Source organism: Lactuca sativa, chromosome 9 (genome assembly GCF_002870075.4).
Source record: "Lactuca sativa cultivar Salinas chromosome 9, Lsat_Salinas_v11, whole genome shotgun sequence".
Classification (NCBI taxonomy): domain Eukaryota; kingdom Viridiplantae; phylum Streptophyta; class Magnoliopsida; order Asterales; family Asteraceae; genus Lactuca; species Lactuca sativa.
Window position 1 is genome coordinate 32,676,352 of NC_056631.2, and position 21,704 is coordinate 32,698,055.

Here is a 21,704-nt window from a genome sequence, read left to right on the forward strand (position 1 = left end):
CGAGTGAGCAGGTGAGATGTATATGGTGATATAATTATGGCTAATAAAGGTGTTTGGTGGTGGCTGGAATGGTGGTTGTGGGTGGTATTTGGTGGTGTTTGTGTGACAAAAATGAATATTAAATAAGATTTATAACAATATAATTTCATATGGGTAATGGTAAGGGTAAAAATGTAATTTTATATGGTTTAACAACAAATTTTAACAAAGTTAGTCAACAAGTAGTTATAATGACCATTTGTATGCAAAGTTTTCTCTAAAATGATCATTATTGTGCAAAGTTTACTTCATATGGATAATCCATGCAAAAAATATTTTATAACGACTATTTTAGAGACAAACTGAAAATCATAAAGATATTTGTGAAATTTTGTCTATTATATAATCAAATATTATCCTTTCACATATTTATCTTTCATCGATTAAATTACAAAACCGGGTCGCTTGAAGATGGTCTTCATGTCAATTGTTAATTTTTAACATTCGTCTCACAAAAGGATACAAACTAGTAAAATATATCCCGGATTGGAATCTAAACGCTAAATTCAAAAAAAAAAAAAAAAAAAAAAAAAAAAAAAAAAAAAAAAAAACTATATCTGAAAGGCTTAAAATGAATACAGGATTGGAATCTAAACCCTAAATTATTTTACAAATATATACACTGCAATCTTGATTTTTTTTCTTTAATAAGAAGTTAATGAATGCATGGACCCTGTTCAAGATTGTGATGTGGTTGGAGCAAAGGAGCGGTGATTTGAATGGACGATGGAGATTCCTCTTTGGCTTTTCCCCATACCACTCCATAAAACCCTACTGTTATTATAATGCCCCCCATAACACTGCATCATACACCACAACAATTCAAATAATAATATATGTTAAATTTTTATTATTTTAATCCCCGTTAATTAGGTACAACCTCAAAATCATGTCCCCTTTTTAAAGTTTACATTATATATAAAACTGGAAAATAATAATTAAAGACCAAATTAATACCCTCATAAAATAAAATATATATTTTAAGGGATTGTTTGATGTAGTTTAAGCCTTTAAGGTTGTGTATTATGACTTTACCGATGATTCTTTTAGTGTTAGGGAAACCGAATATGATTTAAATGTTTTATTTTAATATGAATCAATTAGTATGAATGTTGAATATGATAGGATTTGTAAGAAAAAAAGCGTATTATGACTTTACCGATGATTAGTGTTAGGTAAACCGAATTTGATTTAACTGTTTTATTTTAATATGAATCAATCAATCAATATGAATAGGGTTTGTACAAAAAATTATAAAAAAAAAAAAGGACTAACCATTAATATATTTCTCATAAATAGTTATAAAATTCAATATTTTCTACGAAATTGATAACTCCTGTTTTTCTCATTTTTTTTATACTTTTTATTTATTTATTTATTATTATTATTATTTTTGTAAAGCTCTCTAAATTTAACATTAGATCTCCGTACTAGGAAACTTGATTTTTGCTGCAAAAATGGTTTTTTTTGTTTTTTTTAAATCCTCACGATAAACAAAACTTCATTTTTTTTTTCATAAAATTTTATAATTTTTGCAATAATATGAATAATATGCAGTATATAAAAAACAATTTCGCAATATACGATTTTTCCCTAGTTACTTATAACTTTTTTTAATATTTAATTGACGGGAAGCACACAAAAGACAAATTTTGCCATAAATAGTACAATACAGTTAAATAAAAAGATCAATAATTTTTTAAATTATAATATATTTTAATATCTCACTTTTTAACTCATTAAACTTTTTTTTTATATATATACGTCAGGTCTGTTTTAGACTTTAGTTGTTGGAGAATCGGTTGATGAAGTATTATTTGTGTAAAAAGTAATATATATGATGATATTGGAATTGTATTATGTAAAAATAAAAGGAAATTAGAGGATGTAATGTGATTATGTAATGTAACCTTCCGAGATGTAGCAAATCACCGAGAAACAAGACGCCCATAACAATCGCTATCACAATCGTTAACGGCTTGAACATCGCCACGTACACAGGGCCTTTCAATCGCAGCGTCCAGATTTGTATCACAACATTCAAGAATCCAGAAGAAAACCCCTGGCATATGTGTTACCATGTTATAATTTGGGGATATTTTTTAAATGTAAAATGAGGCATATTTATAAATTAAAAAAAAAATTGACAGGGAAAAACCAATATTTTTTAATTTAAGACTTTGTTTTAACAAATATAAAGTTATGTTTTGTTATGAAAATAGTTTTTAAAGATTCACATCACAAAAAAGAAAAAAAATTTAAAAAAGTTTCCTAAAAAAACCATGATGAATTTCACTATGCAGAATTGCAGAGTGAATTTCACAGTAGATCTTAGTATCTTACCATATATAGTATAGTGACCAAAAGAAGATTAGGTTGTAGTTTCCAAGCATCTAAATCTTGTGCCATCACTAATCCCGCAACCCCTGCTACAAACAATCCGCTTATCCCGAATACGAACACCACCATCACGTCCACCGGATACTCTTTCATTATCTTCGCCTGCTTATGCAATCATTTCATTTTCAACACTGATCACTTTTTCTTACTTCTTAACAACATACGCGTACAGATTCATCTTCAATTTCGAATATTTATGGCCTTTAGTTTGCTACCTGGGCAACCAGAGCGAAGGCAAGTAAAAAATATTGACTTGCGAGTAAAATTCCTCCGACAATCCAGTTTATGCTAATCGGGTTTGATAAAACTGAAGGACCACTGTAAACTGTCGCTATAATTGCTCCTGATATCGACACTATTGTTCCTATGATTTTCGCTTGACTTGTATAGCTTCGGAAATCTATCGATTCCATCCTATTATAACCAATACAGATAACATATATAAAGAATCAATCACGTTTCTTAGTTTCCCTTTAAAACGATTCATATGTATTGTTGAAGAAGATGAGAACCTGAAGAAGAAGGCAAGAATGAAGGTAAACGCAGGTGAGAGGTTGCTCATGATCGAGGATAGAGTCGGAGAACTGTATTTCAGACCAATATATCCGAAAATTTGAGACAAATACCTGTATAATTTACCTCACAAAGATTAAGCAGATCGATATACCCAAATTGCTGGTGTGAACTGTGATTTGTGAATTCAGAGAAGCTTACATGAGGACACTAAGCATGAATATTTTCCCAACAATCGAGAAATTGATGGGTGGAACTGGAACGCTTGTTCTTCTGCAACAAAATTCATTAAAGTTTGATAAATTCAAAATCCCCAAATTATAATAGATCATCAATTAATGGTTTGATGAAGAAAGCTAGGATGAAAATTGCAGGGTAGGTACCTGTGGAGGATGAAAGGGAGAGGTAAGATGAAAATGAAGCCGATGAAGAAGACATAGAAGGTGAAGACATAAGAGTTGATTCCATTAGCAGATGCTGATTTATAGAGTGTGTTGCCACTAACAACCATCAATTCCACCAACACCATTGCTGCAAATGGTAATACATCTTTGTAAAAGAAGCTACCTCTCTCTGTTTCTTCAACACCCATTCTCTCTCTAGATTTCTCACTATTAGGTGTCCTTGGAGATAAGAAGTTCAATAGGATCTTAATCTCACCAACTTCTTATTTAAGCATTAATATTTTTTATTCTTTTTCCCAAATTACCGAAATAGTCCCTCAACTTCCCATGTTCGAAGTTTAATCAACAAACACACAGTCATCCGTATAAATGTATGCATTCACCGTTAAGAAAAATCCATATAATTCACCGTTAAGAAAAATCCATATAACTGTATTTATAGCTTTTCCTCTTTCACCACTTTGCCCTTTCTTTCATTTAACTTTACTTCATATACCCTCCCCTTTTCTCTGAAAAACCTTAGAAGAAAGTGCCTTGAGAGCATCCACAAGTAGTATAAAAGTTAAATAGCATGATTAGGATTGAATATTTGAATAAGAGTTGAATGAAGTATGGATGATGAGTTGAATGTTAATTGAATGGTTCAATATAATAAATAAAATGGTGATTAGAATTGAATACTTGTTTAATGGGTTGTGGATGGTGTTATATATAACTATAGATGTTTAATGGATAATACAACAATCTATTAAATTCTATAAATTTCAATTCCAAGACAAAGTAAAAAAGAAAAGAAACAGAGCATTTCTTGGATAACGGAGGGTTTCTGTTAGTTTCTCAAAGGGTAAATGTCACTGTAGCCCAACCAACTTACTGATTTTGGTTTAAATGATCCCTAAACTTAATTTTTTGCTTTTTAGGGTCACAAAGTGTGTGCTGACCGGTTTAAATGGTCCCTTTCACCGTTGAAAACCGGTTGCTTATGCCACCTCTACGTTTGAAGCTGATGTGTCACCCACATCAACATTGTAATTTCAAGTTTCCTTAATGACTATGATTTTTTAACTAAAAAAAAAAAAGAAATAAAACTAAAATCATTCATCTTGTTCTTCTTCGACATAGTTTTTTGTTTCTCCCCATTCACAGAATCCAACCACCCATCTTCCTCAAACAACTTAAGATTGGAACCTCATCTGGACTCTACAGATGCACTCTATGGCTATAAGTTTTGATTTTTTTGGGTTTTGTCGGCAGTCCATCTCATCGACTCTGCCATTGCAAGTGATTGTTCGGTGATTGTTCAGGGTCTGATCAGATCTATGAAAAACAAATCTCAGTGGTGGCTATGAAGATAGAGTCTTTGGGGATCAAACTAGAGAATCAATTCAACGAGTATCAACTTCTTAACCTCTTACATTGAATCAATGAAATGGGTATTGACTCTCAAGCGAGCTCAATGAGTCCTTCCATTCCGAAGATTCCAACCATTCTAACAACTATGGTTTCTTCTCCGATGGAACCTGATGCATCAGTCGATGTACTTTCCTTCATTATCACTATATCGTCATGTGTATCCCCATTATTGACAGCAACGTCTTCTGAGGGTGTGTAGTTAGTATAGAAATTTTGATAATGGAGATGATGTTTGTTAGTGGCTAAATTGTCTTCTGAGGGTGTAAGTTTCTTGATTGATTAGGTGGTGAAGGTGCAGATAGGGAGACGAATGTTGAAGTTTGGTAAGGGCGGTTGAAATCGATGAAGAGATTTCTGGTCACTGTGGCAACATAGTCTTTTGGTAAGGTAAGGATATTTATAGGGATGTGGCCTAATGAGCTTGAATCCTATTTGAAATTGGTAGGGTTCATGTGATCTAGTAGTGAAGGAGAAAGTGAGAAAGAGATGAGGGAGAGACATCGCCTTTAGAACAATGGTCTGGTTCTGAACGATCCACCGACTTCTTTTACTTTTGTACTTACATGGATCTGAACTGAAACAAAGAAGGCGATGAAGATGAAACTTAGAAGGCGGTAAGCGGTCAACAAAGGGAAGGGTTTCAATTGGGGTCGATGGACCTCTGATTCGGAGATTCAGATGAAGCCTCCGATTTAGGTGAATTCGATACCGGTGAATGCATGTTTTAGATTTTGGCTTCACGATACGGATTCACTGAAACAAGAGGAATTTGGATGTGGCTGTCGATCTGTCTTCTTCGTGTTGATGATACGAGAGAGAGAGAGAGAGAGAGAGAGAGAGAGTTTTAATTCCTTTTTTTTATTACTCCAAAAGTAAAAATGCCATTTAATCCAAGTTTAACTGGTGAAACCGGAAAAAATGAAATTCAATACCTTTTTTAATAAGCCAATTCTAAGTTTAAGGACCTGTACTACCAAAAAAATATGTAAGGGACCTTTTAAAACAAAACCGAAAAATTTGTTGGATTACGGTGACATTTACCCTTTCTCAAAAGACCCTTCTTGTTCAAATTAAAAGTAAAATCATCCTTTACTATCTTTCGTCGGTGTATAACTGTATATGTTGCATAACTTTTGGGTGGCGCTTAAATATCTGCTCTAAAATATGCTTCATATTCCCCAACGATGTCTGCAAGAAGGAATCCAGTTGAGATTTGAACAAAATTACAGAAACGTATGTGACCTCCTTCTTTCTGTAACCCGATCAAGAACACTCCCTAAAGGACTACAACTCCATGGTCATATTATCAAATTAGGCTTTCAAATAATCCCACTCGTTTCTCACTATTTAATTAATTTCTACTCAAAAACCCAGCTCCCAATCGACTCCCAGCGAGTTTTCAACGAAACCCATATCAAATCATCAACCACTTGGAGTTCCATTATCTCTTCTTTCGCCCAGAATGAGCTCCCTATTCTTGCACTTGAGTATTTTAAGAAGATGGTCGATTATGGTGTTCGACCAGATGACCATATTTTCCCGAGTGCCACGAAAGCCTCTGCTATTCTTTCAAACTATAACGTCGGGAGGTCAGTGCACTGTCTTGCCTTGAAAACTGGGTATGGTTTTGATGTGTTCGTCGCCAGTTCGGTGGTGGACATGTATGCGAAATGTGGGAAGATTGAAGACGCACGTAACATGTTCGACGAAATGCCTATGAGAAATGTAGTTTCTTGGAGTGGGATGATTTATGGGTATGCGCAGTTGGGCGAACATGAAGAAGCTCTATGGCTTTTCAAGCAAGCTTTATTTGAGAAATTGGAGGTTAACGATTTCACATTCACAAGTGTCATTCGAGTTTGTGGCAACACAACACTACTCGGACTAGGTCAGCAGCTACATGGGCTATCTTTGAAATTGAGCTTCGATTCATCAAGCTTCATAGGAAGTGCTCTAATCTCTATGTATTCAAAATGTGGAATCATCAAACCAGCTTATCAGATTTTCCAAGAAACACCCGTCAAGAACTTAGGAATGTGGAACGCAATGCTCATAGCATGTGCTCAACATTCACATACAAATAAAGCCTTTGAATTATTCCAAGAAATGGAAACAAGTGGCATGAAACCAAATTTCATAACTTTTCTTTGTACACTCTATGCATGTAGCCATTCAGGACTAGTGGAAAAGGGCAAGTATTATTTCAACCTAATGAAACACTACAAGATTGAGCCAACTGATCAGCATTATGCTTCAATGGTGGACATATTTGGAAGAGCTAATAAACTAGATGAAGCACTCTCGATTATAAAAGAAATGCCAATCAAACCCACAGAATGTGTATGGGGGGCATTATTGACCGGATGTAGACTCCATGGAAATACAGAATTAGCAGCTTATGCTGCTGACAAAGTGTTTGAATTAGGTCCTGTTAGTTCAGGCATGCATGTTTTATTATCTAATGCTTATGCTTCTGTTGGAAGATATGAAGAGGCTGCAAGAGCCAGAAAGATGTTAAGGGACACAGGGGTAAAAAAGGAAACTGGTTTAAGCTGGGTTGAGGAGGGTAATATGGTCCATACTTTTGCTGCAGGGGACAGGCGACATTTAAGATCAAAAGAGATTTATGAAAAGTTGGAGGATTTAGAAGATGAGATGGTGGAAGCTGGTTATGTTGCTGATACGAGTTATGTGTTGAGAGAAGTTGGTGGTGAAGAGAAAAGTATGGCGATTAGATATCATAGTGAAAGATTAGCAATTGCATTTGCTTTAATTACATTTAAGGACAAAAGACCTATTAGGGTTATGAAGAATTTGAGGATTTGTGGTGATTGTCACACTGCAATAAAGTTTATGTCAAAATGTTGTGGTAGAGTGATTATTGTTAGGGATAATAATAGATTTCATCGGTTTGAAGATGGGAAATGTTCGTGTAGTGATTATTGGTGATTATATTGTTAGACATGGATGCATCGCTTTCTTTCTTCTTTTTTTACATTTGTGTTGTATTTTGCTCTCTAATCTCTATCGACGATGAAGTATTATCATGGCGTATAAGTAAGTACATATGTTTTTGCATCTTTTGCAAGATTGTGATAGAGACAAGTGTTATTAATTTTCTTTCACCAAAAAAAGAAAAGTTCAATTATTCGATTTAAATATCCGTAGAAAAAGTTCAATTATAGGTCTATAGGATTTGCTCTATTGATTTAAAAGTTCTAAACTCTTGAGGAGGAGGCGACTTATATCTTTGTACTTATAATAGCAACATATTTATAAATATATATATATATATATATATATATATATATATATATATATATATATATATATATATATATATATATTATGGTAGATAGAATATAAATTCACATGTTTTAATTTTCTTAATATGATAATTCTTTTGAAGTAGGTTGTTGCTTTACTACCGAGGTCAAAGCATAAGGAACATGGAACCAATACATCTAATGAGTTTGTAGACAAACAATTTTGTTGGCTAAAGTGGGGTCACCGAGGGTTGTTACTTTTTTATCCGGGTCTAATCTTAATTACAAAGGTGGATTGTTGATTTGAATAATATATGCATGTGAAGACAAGGCACTTACATACTATACAAATTATAGGATTAGGTCATCCAATATTTTTTTGGAAAATGAAACTTCCTTGACAAAAGTTTTGGGGTGAGCTTTTATGCATCGACAAATCCTCCGCTGCAAACATGAAGTTTTGTTTCTTGCCTTAAAGTCACTGCAAACAAACATCTACGGTCATAGGGATGAATAATGTCAGGATTTAAACATTAGTCAATAGGTTATCCACCATATTTTCCACATGCCTTACCAAGTTATGACAACAATGTATTGCATTTATTTACCATTGAAATGATTATTTGTATTTGAAAAGATGTATTTTGAACTCCCACATTCAATTCGAAATACGAATACCATATTTGGAATCCGACGAATATACTCGACTAATGAACATATCCGGATTCCGATGAATAAATTTGAAAAGTTGTACTAAATGATACATTTCGGGATTATACTACTAAATAGAGATTTATTCTTAAAATCCAATACAATATAACAAATACATAATCAAAAAAGATGAAACTATGATGTTGAAACTTTAGAAATAAAAAGTAGCATTACCATATTTCAAAAAACTTACAAGTGACGAACTACTAATAATATAAAAGCATAACATGGTTTCATTTTGGAAAAATCACGATGAATCTAAATATCATTGTAGTAAGGGAAATAGAAGATCTACCATGTTCCAAGGGGTAGGCAAAATTTATATAAAAATTGAAGTAAAAATATATAACTTTTATTCTAGACCTTACTTAGAATAGAGACCAAGAGATCAAAAAAGTTGACTTTAAACTGAGTATTTAAAATGAGTTAGGTACTAAAAAAGCATTACAAATACTGATTTTAGTTTATTTTTATTTATATTGCACTCATATTGAAATTTTTTCTTGATTTGCTACCAAATAGAGGTCAAGAGCAATTTTTTAGAGTTGACGAAGCAATGAAAAACACATTTCTCCATAATCTTGAATGTTATGTTTTGGACTAAATGTTTATTATTCTGAATAAGGGATAAAAAGTTAGTCAAAATTTCTTATTCTAGGCAATGTTATGTGTAGTTTGTAAGAGGTATTTGAGAAAGCTTAAAAGATAAATTTTGAAGTTTATTGTTAGTTCTACACTGGTATAAGCTAAAAAAATATTTGATATATATAATTTAAAAATAACTTATAGTTGACTCATATTTTATATTTCTGACAAGTCGTTTTTGATAAGTTATTTATCATAACTTTTGAAAAACTATGTATATATAGTTGTCTCGTACCTTTAGAAACTATTTTTTAGTAATTTTGTCAAACACTACAAAATGTTTATTAACTTATAACATTTTGACATCATATATATTAATCCAAACATTTAAAAAATACTTCAATTTTATACCATTATAACTTAAAAAATATTGATAATTAAATAACCACTTGAAGGTGATGTCCAATCTAACCGGATTGATGCACCGAGTTTGATACTCACGTGGGTTTAAGGTTAGGAGTTTAAATCTTTAAACAATTTAAATTTGATTCTTGCAATTTTGTCCTATGTGTCTAAAAATCTCATTAGATTAGTTTGTTCTGTAAAAAAGCTCGAACTTAAGGTCACGATTAAAATATTATAATAAAGCTTCACCGAATCATCTGTCGTGTCCAAAAAAATTAAATAAGCACTCAAAGGCAAACACCCTACAGATATCTCGAAAAAAGGTGTTTGTAATTTGATTAATTTAAAAGACTAAGGGCCAAAATGTAACATTTAGCAAAAAAAATGTAAACCTTCTTTAAAACTTTATTCCCTGTAATAATCTAGCTTGTAGACCTTGCCTGCTCTTGTGCTTTTTGACTTGGGTGTGAGTCGGTTATTTGTATCTCAGTCTTTTAGTAGGGGCTTTCATATGACTCTTGGAGAGTTAGGGTGTCCGTTGCGGGTTTCTATCACCAGCAAGCACGGGATAGTTGCATCGAATATTTACCAAGGTTGTATTATGGAGATTTTTGGGGTGCCTTATCAGATTGATTTGATTCTTATTCTGATGGAGGATGTATGCGTGATAGTGGGGATGGATTGGTTGAGCATATTTAGATGTAGGAGTTGTGATCTCAGCTTCATGAGCTGTTGGGCAAGCAGTTTATTAGACCGAGCAATTCGTCGTGGGGAGCATCGATTTTGTTCGTTAAGAAGAAGGATAGTTCACATTGGATGTGCATTGATTACCGGGAGTTAACCAAGTTGATGGTGAAGAACCGTTATCCCCTTCCACGGATTGATGACCTCTTCGATCAATTGTAGGGTTCATCTTATTTCTCCAAGATCAATTTTAGGTCAGGGTATCATCATATGAGGGTTAGAGAGGAGGACGTGGAGAAAATCGCATTTTAGACTTGTTATGGTCATTACGAGTTCATGATGATGCCATTTGGGCTTACCAATGCGCCTGCAACATTTATGGATTTGATAAATCGGTTTTGTCAGTCGATGCTCGATCGATCAGTCATTGTGTTCATCGATGATATCTTGGTGTATTCCAAGACGAAGGAGTAGCACGAGGAGCACCTTCGAGAGCTTGTGGGAGTTTTGAGGCGATAACGGTTGTATGCTAAGTTCTCAAAATGTGAGTTTTGGTTACGAGAGGTCTCGTTCTTGGGCATCTCATTAACCAAGATGGGGTTTTGGTTGATCCGACCAAGATTGAGGTCGTGTCATACCCTATTATTCTGAGGAGAGGTGGGACATAGGCTTATCATCTGCAGACTGATAGTCAGAGTGAGCGGACCATTCCGACACTTGAGGATATGTTGAGATCCTATGTCATAGACTTCAGTGGGAGTTGGGACTCCTACCTTCCCTTAGCTGAGTTTTCTTACAACAACATTTATCACTCCAACATTGGTGCGCCGCCATTCGATCTTCTTTATGGGAGGAAGTGTCGTACCCCATTATGCTAAGGAGAGGTGGGACATAGGTGTTGGGTTTTGAGCACTATAACCCTCCTATGGTTCACATGCAACCCTAAATGATTTGGATCTATGTTTTCTCTAATTATACATGCATATTTTCAAATTTCAAAAGCATATATCCTAACTAGCATACAAAATGTCAAATGAACAATACAACTAGTTATATGACTTACCTCTTGGAAGGACTTGTAGTTATTGACCTTTGAAAGCTTGAGCACCTCAAGTGTGATGCCTCTAATGGTTCACAAACACCGATATTCAAGTGAAGGCTTGATAGAATAAGTTATTTAGCACATAATCAATATCAAACTTCTTAGAATGATGGTGTAACCAATTTTGGTTCTAGGGGTGTGCTTTTATAGTGTAGCAAAGGCTAGGGTTACACCTTGTAAACCTTAATGAACTTTCATAGTACTAAGCTCCATGGGTTAACCTCCATGGATTATCTCACTGGTTTAGCCCATCCTAAATAACCATGGGTCATTAGCCCACACTATAAGAATCATTGATTTACACAAATCAATCCCTATATATTTAATTAGTCTCTTTTGACCACGAAATTAATTCCAAATTAATTCTTGATCAATACTAAAAAAAATATGATTTCATATTAATATATTATACTTATAATATATTAATAAATCATAAATAACCTTATTCTTAAAAGTCCATCCTATCAATTGCACTGGTGAAGGCAACCCAAAAGGACCATGCTACAATTGGGTCAAGTATATCCCAGTTATAGTTGTGGGCTTAGACACCAAATCCAACAATAGGTTGATGGGAAGGACTGAGGTAGTCCTTCAAACAACATATCTCATTCAACATATTAGGCAGAGACTTCAGACAACTCATATTCGATAGAAGAGTTATGCCGACAAGCGTCGATCCGAGTCAGAGTTCTAGGTCGGGGACATGGTTTTGATGAAGGTATCACCTTGGAAGGGTGTGATACACTTTAGGAAGAGCTCATTCAACATATTAGGCAGAGACTTCGGACAACTCATATTCTGTAGAAGAGTTATGTCGACAAGCGTCGATCTGAGTCAGAGTTCTAGGTCGGGTACATGGTTTTGATGAAGGTATCACCTTGGAAGGGTGTAATACGCTTCAGGAAGAGGGGCAAGTTGGGGCCCCGATATATTGGGCCATTTTGAGTGGTAGTCGGGATTGGCAAGGTAGCGTACATATTGGATTTTCCTGAGGAGCTTAGCCAGATCCACAACACTTTCCATGTGTCTCAGCTTCGAAAGTGTGTGGATGATGAGTCAACAATTGTTTCTTTGGATGATGTCCAAGTCGATGATCTCTTGAATTACATTGAGAGACCAATGACGATCTCGGATCAGCAGACGAAGGCTATGCGCAACATGGTGGTGACTTTGGTCAAGGTTCAGTGGCGGCATCGGAATGGTTCCCAATGGACGTGGAAACCCGAGTTCGAGATGCGGGAACATTACCCTGATTTGTTCACAACAACTAACTTCGAGGATGAAATCTAGTTTAAGTGAGGGAGAATTGTATTGTCCCGATTTTGAGGTAATTCCAAAATTTAACCCTAAGTATGAAGATTATTGCATTTTAGCCCTTTTATGTGAAATGTTGCAAAATGGCCCATAATGACATTTTTGTAATTTATGGGACGAGGCACGTACGTTAGGCGTACGTGGTGTGATCCCAAACCCTAATTTTTAGGGTTTGGACCCTACTTAATCATCTTTATGGCCCCAAGCATCTTCTCTTCATCAGCCTCCAGCCCCATTTCGACCCTCTAGCAAACCCTAGTGAAAGTTCCAGTATGCTCAAGAGTCATATTAAAGTGATATTGCTAAATAACATATTACACTAATGGGTCACACTAACAACAACTTGATATAATTGATTATTTATTAGAAATTGATTTTAATAAATATTCAATAAAACTCTTATAATTAAATTGAAAAATATTTATTCCATGGAAATAATAAATTCCATTAGCAAGTAACTTAATATATATCGTATGATATGATTTATAAGTCATGTACAAACTTTTGGACTAGTTGATTCCTTTTATCTTTTTCCTAAAAGAGAAGGTTTATATTTATAAAAGATTTTTATAAAAGTTTGACTTTCTTTCTTCTTCTTTATGCAATTTTCGAGATATGCATAAAAAGAAGAAGTGTATGACTAGTATAATCATGCTTTAAAGACATGGGAGACATACTTATGACATGGAGACAAGTTTGTCTAAAGTTGAAAGAACCAATGGTTAATAACTTCACTTTTAGGCACTATAAATATGAGGCTTCCACTCTTGAATTTCTTGCCCCGTTCTTTTTTGCCATGGCCGAGAGTTCCCCCCCCCCCCCTCCATATCGTCTCTAGTATTGCACTTTAAAGATTTGATGCTTGCATTTTGCTCTCTTTGAACCATACTTGGGTTTGAACTGGTTCAAAGCTTAAGAGTTTTATACAAAGAACTAGCATTCTACATCAAGTTGAGTCATTGTTGGTGCCTCAAAGGTTCCACATTCTTCATCAACTTCCAAGCCTCCTGAGAAGACCCAAAGAACTACAAAGGTTGTTATTTCTTCACATCTTCTTTGGTTGGTGTTTTAATATTTCTATAACTTGCAAGAAGATCCTTGGTAGGTATAAAATGTTTATGTTACTTCAAAATTAAAGTATTCCGTTGCCATATTTTTCAAGTTTATGAAACTATTTTTGAACTAAAACCCAACACCTAGTCCCTTTGAGGCCATTTTAAACTTGGTGTTTGTGCTTTGGTGATCTTGAAGGAGGAAAGAAGAGGAGGAGATCACCTTAGAAGTGTGGAGCTCCTTGGATCCAAAATCGCATCACATTTGGACACTCTTTGAAGGTAAAGAACTATAAACTTGATGGAGTTATGCTTAGATCTAGTTTAGTAATGAAGTTTGTACTACTTTAGTCCCATTAGTTTGGTATTTTGAGTATGAGATACTCCAATCCATTTAGGCTGTCCTTTTTTATGTTTTGAGGGGTCTAGAAGCATAAAAATATGAGCTTAGCTCTTAGTTCCTCCCCATGCATGACTTTGGTTGTCTTAATGGCTTAAGATGTTGAGGTTTTTAGTATTAGCACTTAATGGACATGCAAGACCATAAAGTTGGAAACTTTATGGTCAAGGACAACATTTGGATCGTGGATCTACAATTTGGACGTAAGGGATTAAGTATTAAACACTTAATGAGTTGGGAAGGAGTCAAGTTGCGTACGCAGGGCGTACCATGTCACAATCAGGAATTTTTGTGCCTTGTAACTACAATACTTAAGTCAAATTATGAATCCAAAAACATAAGGGCATGTATGATACTTATTCTATGACAACAAAATTGCAATCCAATACACCATACAAGCATTACAAATAGTCAACAAGCAATTGGAAACCCTAGAAGTTCTTGTTTAGGTCCATTTTGGACTAGGACTTCCTTATTGGGCCCAATGGACCAATAAGCTTCCAATTTGACTATCTTGGGCTTAGAACTCTTAAATGGGCTCTAATTGGACCCACTTTCATTTATTTTAATATTTTGGGCCATATTGGGCCTAGAATGAAATAAATTAATTATATGAACCATTTTGGGCCATATTTAACCTAATGTAGCCCTAATAGGTCATAAGAATCATATTTATGGTTATTTGGACCAAACACCACTTAACATAATCATGAAAAAGGCTTAAGCTTACAAGGCCCAAATTCTTTTCTCTTCCTCTCAAATTCCCGGCCCAAGCCCATGTAAAAAAGGAGAGTTGACTTTCATGGCCACCTCATTTTTACATGATGGTTTTCCATGCACCTTATCTCATATTTCCATGCACATATCACTTCAAGATCTATCTCTTCCTCTCTCTCTTGCTCTCGGCCGAGTTCAAGCACACACACACATTTCACTCATTCTTCTCTCAAGAAAACTCTCCCATACCTCCTCCATATTTTCGAGATTCAAGGACTTTGCAAGGAGGATTCTTCACAAAAATCATCATCTAGGTAAGTTGATGCTTGAATCCACACTCTAGACTCCTTGTTCTATACAAAAATCTCTTCTTAACTCATATGAAATCATGATCTTGCATCTTAGAACCACCTCAAATTCGAGATCTTCATCAAGGTGTTGCTAGGGCCGAAAATCACCACACTTTCTTCCTTTTCTCCTTCAAATCAAAACCACAACTCAAGGCAAGCTTCATACCCCCTATTTTTCGGTTTTTATAAGTTTTGTGGGGGGAGAATACAAGCAAATGTGTAGATCTATGAGTATATGTATGCTTTGTGTGATTTCTATGCTTATATATATATATATATATATATATATATATATATATATATATATATATATATATATATATATATATGTTTTTATGTGATTATGGTGTTGGTTCTAGTCAAAAAGAGCTTAAAAACCGAGATCTACAATGTGTTGAATGAAATAAGTATAGCTTATGTTATTTCACACAAATCAATTCAAAAAAAAAATAACCAAGTTGGTTAAAATGAACATCTATGGGCTTAAAACCCATTTTGGGCTCAAAATGCTAAAAATATAAAACTAAAGGGCCCAAAACGACAGAATACAAATTCTGAAGGTTGAGATGAGTCAAAACAGTTTCAAAAATGTATTTTCTGAAAATTTACTCTTTTGAAGGATTAAAATGGGAATTTTTAAACATAATGGGCCAAAAATGAACTTTTCGGCCCAATAAAGCCCAAATTGCGAGATTTTTAATTTAGAGGGGCTGAAACTGCACTTTTTTGTAAAACAGGGGACTACTAGTGTACCAAGTCCATTTCAAGGGTTAAAAATACTTTTCAAATTTAAAAGGGACCAAAGATGCAAAATTTTTCCATTTTGGGTCAAAATTGTAAAAATTGCGAAAATAGAGGTTTAAACCGAGAAAACTTCATTTTGAAGGACTAAAACTGTTTTTTAAGTAAATTTGAGCTGAAAAATACCTTTTCAACAAGTTTTGATACTAAAGTATCAAGAAAAATAGTTTAAGGACTAAAATGGGAATTCTTTTATATAAAGGGTTAAAAGTGTAAATTTATCCAAGAAGGGGCTTCAAAAAGAAAAATTCTAATGTTTAAATAATAAATCCTTTATGACAAAATACTAGTACCACGACTACCGACGAAATTTAATACACCTACAATACCAAAACCGTTACGAATTGATTCGGTCTCGAATCAATAACGAATCAAAAATCAATACACGACGATACTTCAATACACACACGGAAATTACGGGAAGTCAATATACACGTGAGAATTCACCAGACGTCGATACACCATCTTTGGGCCAGAAAGTTTCAAATCGTGCTTGTTGGGCCTAGCTAGCCCAATGACATGATCTTTAGGCCCGAAGGAAACGCGCTTACATGATATTGGGTCTTATACGACATAATACCGTGTAAAAGGACTTTCAATAGCTCATGTGCTGTTGTGCCCCAAGGGTCCTTTGGCACTGCTAGTAAAGTCGAGAAGTCAAATGCGAGTCGGGCCAAGGGCCTTTCGCATTCACGATAGCCTTGAACGACACATGGAATTAACAGGGGCTTCGCACCCTCTTTTCTTCTTAGGTCGTGGGGCTATGGGAAGTCAGGGTGGTTGGATTAGGTGAATAGTACAGACGACGCCCAAGGGATCGTTTGTATAGTTGTAACCTAGTCATTTTCTTTAATGCGTGATTATAACAACTCACTACCTAGAACTAATCCGATGTCACCTGGAATCATCGAATACACACGTTGCAATGGTATAATAATATATAAACGCGTAATTTAAAGTATTAGGTAAACATCGGGTTTTCCTAGGGATTTCAACACTTACACCTACGTGATGCATACCGAGTATAACAACTTTTCACACTTATAGAAATAAACAAGCATACTTACGGATCTTCACACTTTTTCTTACTTACAACAATCTTTTCAGAAAATATCGGATTTTCTGGTGGTTTTTCAAAATAATACAAAACATCATGTTTCAAACATTACTTATGAACTCACCAACATTTCATATGTTGACGTTTTTCAAAATACTTGTATTCTCAGGTAACAGGTAAATCGAAGGAAAAATGTACTCAATGATGTCTTGTTGTTTGTTTAACTAGTATCGAACAATTTACTTTTTGGGAATGTAATGTTTTGAAACAATGTACTAAATTTAAACACTACCAGTTGTAATATTTCAATGCATGGTGATGAATGATGTTATGTTTCATGTATATTCACTGTGATGATATTCAATTGAGTCACAACAGCCCTCGGACGTTTCCGCCGTCTGGTTCGGGGGTGTGACATACCAAGCGGTACGCTACCCATACATAGTCAAACCCTTGCACCTGGTCAACGACCGAGTACGCCCCGCGTTCAGCTGGGAACGCCCGTACTCGGTTGGGTTGACTCGGCTAGTTGTTGACTTTGACCAAGATTTGACCAATTTTGACCAAACGGTATTTTGATTTCAATTTTAAGTTGGGCAATGATTTGAATAATAGGTGAAGAGTAGAGCCGATATTCGAAGTAGGGATTATTTCAGCTTTTGTTCAGACTGAGAGGTGAGTTTTCCTCACTGTACTTGTGGGTCGAAGGCACCAATGTTGTCCCACTAGATTATGTATCCTGGTATAGAGGATGTTGTATGCGATAGTGATATATAGATTTGCCTGTTTGTTTGATGACTGGTTATATGTTTATATGTTATTGAATATATGTTATATGTTATGTATATGTTGACATGGTATGGTTGGGTTAAGGTAGTATTGCTTTGTGTGGTAGCTAATAAACTCGAGAGCAAGCCAGACATAAGTTGTGGGCCTGTAAGGCAAGCTAGACTTATGTTGTGGGCTCGGGAGCAAGCCAGATATGAGCCGTGGGCATGAAGGGCAAGCCATACTCATACTGTAGGCTCATGGGTAATCCAATCTCTTAGCTGTGGACCAAATATATGTTGTTATATGTTGCGTGTTGGTACTTTGGGGGAACTCACTAAGATTTGTCTTACATTTTTAATTTATTGTTTCAAGTACTTCAAATGACCATGGCAAGGTGAATGTGTGATCATACACATCTTCTAGTTTTTATGATATCAGATCGTGAGGTACTCTGATTTGGAATAATACATTTGAAACAATGGTTTTGTAAACACTTTATGGATGAAATATGTTGGTTTTGAAAATTTTAAATTTTTAGGATTTTTAAGATGTTACACTAGCTGGATTGATGCACCGGGTTTGATACCTACATAGGTTTGAGGTCTAGAGTTCAAATCTTTGAACCTATTAAATTTGTCTCTAACAATTATGCTCCATGTGTGAGAAGTTTTTCTTAGAAATCCCCTTGGGTGAGTTTGTCTTCTAAAGAAGCTGAAACTCAAGGTCACCGTTAAAATATTATGATGAGACTTCCACACCGAATATTTATAATTTCAAAAAAATAAAAAATAAATAAACACTAAAGGCAAACACCCTTTAGATTTATCAAAAAAAGAGGTGTTTGTAATTTGATTATTTTTAAAGCCTTAAGGGCCAAAACGTAACATTTAGCCAAAAAAAACTTGTCGACCTTCTTTAAAACTTTATTCCCAGTAATAATCAATTGGAGTTGAGAGAGAAAGAGCATAGGAAATGGTGAATGGTGAAGAAGCACTCGTCTTTGCATTTTTCCTTCACAGCTTTCGCATTTTAGATCTGTAAACCCCAAAATCCTTCATCATGAACTCAACAAACGATATATATGTTCTGCTTCAAAAACTACTGTAAGTTTATGCTTCTCGCAGGGGAGAAAAGCTTCTTCATACTTTCCGATCTTAAGCTTTCTGAATACCCATTTATAATATGTTTCTCTTGTAAGTGTATGTGTATCTATCTATAGCTGTGTGTACGTACACACTCACTGTGTGCAGTTGTAGTGATATGTATGATACTTTTTCTATCTTCTTGAAACGCCTTTTTGCTGTGTGTGTATATGCGTTTATTATTTGTTTTTCTTTCTTCTTCTTTGGATCAGTTAAGGAATGCGATTGTTGTGTCTAATTCAACAAGAAATGGTATTGATGAAGCTTGTTCATAGTTGGTAAAGCAAGAGTACAATCTTTAAAGCGTTTAGTACAACATCTGTGTGATTCATATAATCTAGGGTTTCTTTCCTTCTTTCGTTGTGGGGTTTTTAGGGGTTTCTTTCAGAACTACTCATTGTTGGTAGGTATTCAAAATTGGGGATTTTGACTTTGACTTCTACTTAAAACGAATCTGTAGGAAACAGCGGATTCAAAACATCATAGTTAATCGATTATCAATCCTTTTACGGAAGATTAGTTACATACACCAATTTATATCAATCGATTTGGGTTTTTCTGAACATCATCTTGCTATACAATTGCGTTTGGAGTTGAAAATGATCTTGGATTTCGATTCATGATTTGTGTTATCTGTGATTTCTTGCAGATAGAAAGCTATCCGACTCAACGATGAACCAGTTGACTGTGGAGACCAACGACACTTTTGCTACATTGCTTGAACATGCAGCCAATAATGATATCAACGGTTTTACAAAACTAATCGAGCAAGACCCCTCCACCATTGACGAGGTTGGATTATGGTACGAACGTCAAAAGTGCTCAAAACAAATGGTTCTTGAACACAGAACTCCATTAATGGTGGCTTCAATGTATGGAAGCATCGATGTTTTGAAATTGATTCTTTCTTTATCTAAATCCAATGTGAATCGTTCAACTGGTGCTGATAAAACCACCGCCCTTCACTGTGCTGCCGCCAGTGGATCACCCAATGCCGCCGATGTCATCAAACTTCTCTTATCAGAAGGCGCCGACCCATATTTAATCGATGTTAATGGGTTACGACCCGTGGATATGATCGTCGTCTCTCCAAAGTTTCCAAATACCAAAAATACCCTCAAAGAACTTCTTGCAACAAATGAAACCGAATTTACGGATTTACCCTCGTCCCCGAAAATATCACTGAACGACGGTAAACGGGAGTACCCGGTTGACCCTTCTTTACCCGATATAAAAAACGGGATCTATTCAACAGACGAGTTTAGAATATATTCGTTTAAGATCCAGCCATGTTCGCGTGCTTACTCACATGATTGGACCGAATGCCCATTTGTCCACCCGGGCGAAAACGCGCGTAGGCGGGACCCACGGAAGTTCCATTACAGCTGTGTCCCGTGTCCCGATTTTAGAAAAGGCGCGTGTAGAAGAGGCGATATGTGCGAATACGCACACGGGGTATTCGAGTGTTGGCTCCACCCGGCTCAATACCGGACCCGGTTATGTAAAGACGGGACAAGTTGTAACCGCCGGGTTTGTTTCTTTGCTCACACACAAGACGAGCTTCGACCATTATACCCCTCGCCTCGGGCCATGTCATCATTGGAATTTGCAGCCGCCATGAGCTTGATTCCAGGGTCACCTTCGTCATTTACACCGCCCATGTCCCCGTCAGCAAACGCGATGTCAAATTGGCAACAATCAAGTGTCCCGAATGTCCCGTCTTTGCTTTTACCGGGAAGTAATCTTCAATCGAGTCGATTAAGGTCATCATTAAATGCAAGAGATCAAGATTTGAGTATGTTTTTACAAAGATCGAGTCATAATCAAACGGTGTTAGAGGATTTATTTGCAAACGAAACCTTGTCTCCTCGTTTTTCGGATCAATCATCGATGTTTTCTCCTAGGAACAATTCGTCGGTTTTTAACGCGTTTCAACAACAACAAGGAATGTTGGCTCCTATAAACACGAATTATACGGGTCAGTCGATGTCACCTCGGAGTATGGAAGCGATTTCACCGATGAGTTCACGGGTTTCAAAGTTGGCCCGAGAGAATCAAAATCAACATCAACAACCGTTTCGAAGTTTGAGCTCACGGGAACTTGGGTCAAAGTCAAACACGGGTTCTTCTGTTGACCCGTGGTCAAAGTGGGATTCTTCGGGTAGTGGGAAAGCTGACTGGGCGGTTAATGCGGATGATTTTGGGAAAGTTAGAAGGTCGTCTTCGTTTAGGGAGGATGCTGACGTGTCATGGGTTCAGAATGAACAGCCTCAGACACATGAAGTGAACGAAAGTGAAATTGAGCAAATGGATGAATCGGTTCTTTCAGCATGGATTGAGCAAATGCAGCTTGATCAACTTGTGGCTCTAAAGAAGTTAAGCTAGGAATTGGAGGTAAATAACAATACATGGCAAAAAAAATGGGGAAAATCTGATTATTTTTTATTTGTTATTAATATAGCAGTAAGTTATAAACTCTAGTCCAATTTTTCTCAAAGTTACAAGAATATTATTTGTTTAACACCGAACTTTATTGTTTATCTTTGTTTTTGAACAAAATATATTATTGTTCATATAA

At 35.5% G+C, this 21,704-nt stretch overlaps 3 protein-coding genes across 4 annotated transcripts; 2 read left to right on the top strand and 1 right to left on the bottom strand.

Moving 5' to 3' along the window:
- Positions 1-359: 359 nt before the first annotated feature.
- LOC111878651 (WAT1-related protein At4g15540) lies at positions 360-3,595 on the bottom strand. 2 transcript variants are annotated; one of them, XM_023875164.3, is made up of 7 exons: positions 3,336-3,595; positions 3,154-3,225; positions 2,952-3,023; positions 2,655-2,853; positions 2,383-2,541; positions 1,950-2,101; positions 360-839 (listed from the first exon to the last, which is right to left on the bottom strand). In XM_023875164.3, exons 1-7 carry the CDS (start codon positions 3,542-3,544, stop codon positions 695-697), a joined length of 1,008 nt encoding a protein of 335 aa, XP_023730932.1. In that variant the 5' UTR covers positions 3,545-3,595; the 3' UTR covers positions 360-694. The 2 variants fall into 2 exon arrangements, with proteins under 2 accessions (XP_023730932.1, XP_023730931.1); XM_023875163.3 differs by having other exon boundaries at positions 2,952-3,065.
- A 2,260-nt stretch (positions 3,596-5,855) lies between these two features.
- On the top strand, positions 5,856-7,922 carry LOC111878700 (putative pentatricopeptide repeat-containing protein At5g52630). The gene has a single exon (XM_023875210.3). It carries the CDS (start codon positions 5,934-5,936, stop codon positions 7,716-7,718), a length of 1,785 nt encoding a protein of 594 aa, XP_023730978.1. The 5' UTR covers positions 5,856-5,933; the 3' UTR covers positions 7,719-7,922.
- A 10,986-nt stretch (positions 7,923-18,908) lies between these two features.
- On the top strand, positions 18,909-21,704 carry LOC111878637 (zinc finger CCCH domain-containing protein 30). Its single transcript, XM_023875146.3, has 2 exons — positions 18,909-19,087; positions 19,776-21,704. Exons 1-2 carry the CDS (start codon positions 19,066-19,068, stop codon positions 21,509-21,511), a joined length of 1,758 nt encoding a protein of 585 aa, XP_023730914.1. The 5' UTR covers positions 18,909-19,065; the 3' UTR covers positions 21,512-21,704.

What these genes read in the sequence shown, in the direction of transcription:
- LOC111878651 (XM_023875163.3), bottom strand. Translation starts at nt 3,544, where the DNA reads ATGGGTGTTGAAGAAACAGAGAGAGGTAGCTTCTTTTACAAAGATGTA. An exon ending in CTCCCTTTCATCCTCCACAG is followed by an intron (nt 3,226 to 3,335) that starts GTACCTACCCTG and finishes ATTTTGTTGCAG; the next exon opens with AAGAACAAGCGTTCCAGTTC. An exon ending in TTCATGCTTAGTGTCCTCAT is followed by an intron (nt 3,066 to 3,153) that starts GTAAGCTTCTCT and finishes TAAATTATACAG; the next exon opens with GTATTTGTCTCAAATTTTCG.
- LOC111878637 (XM_023875146.3), top strand. Translation starts at nt 19,066, where the DNA reads ATGTTCTGCTTCAAAAACTACT. An exon ending in GTTCTGCTTCAAAAACTACT is followed by an intron (nt 19,088 to 19,775) that starts GTAAGTTTATGC and finishes GATTTCTTGCAG; the next exon opens with ATAGAAAGCTATCCGACTCA.
- LOC111878700 (XM_023875210.3), top strand. Translation starts at nt 5,934, where the DNA reads ATGCTTCATATTCCCCAACGATGTCTGCAAGAAGGAATCCAGTTGAGA.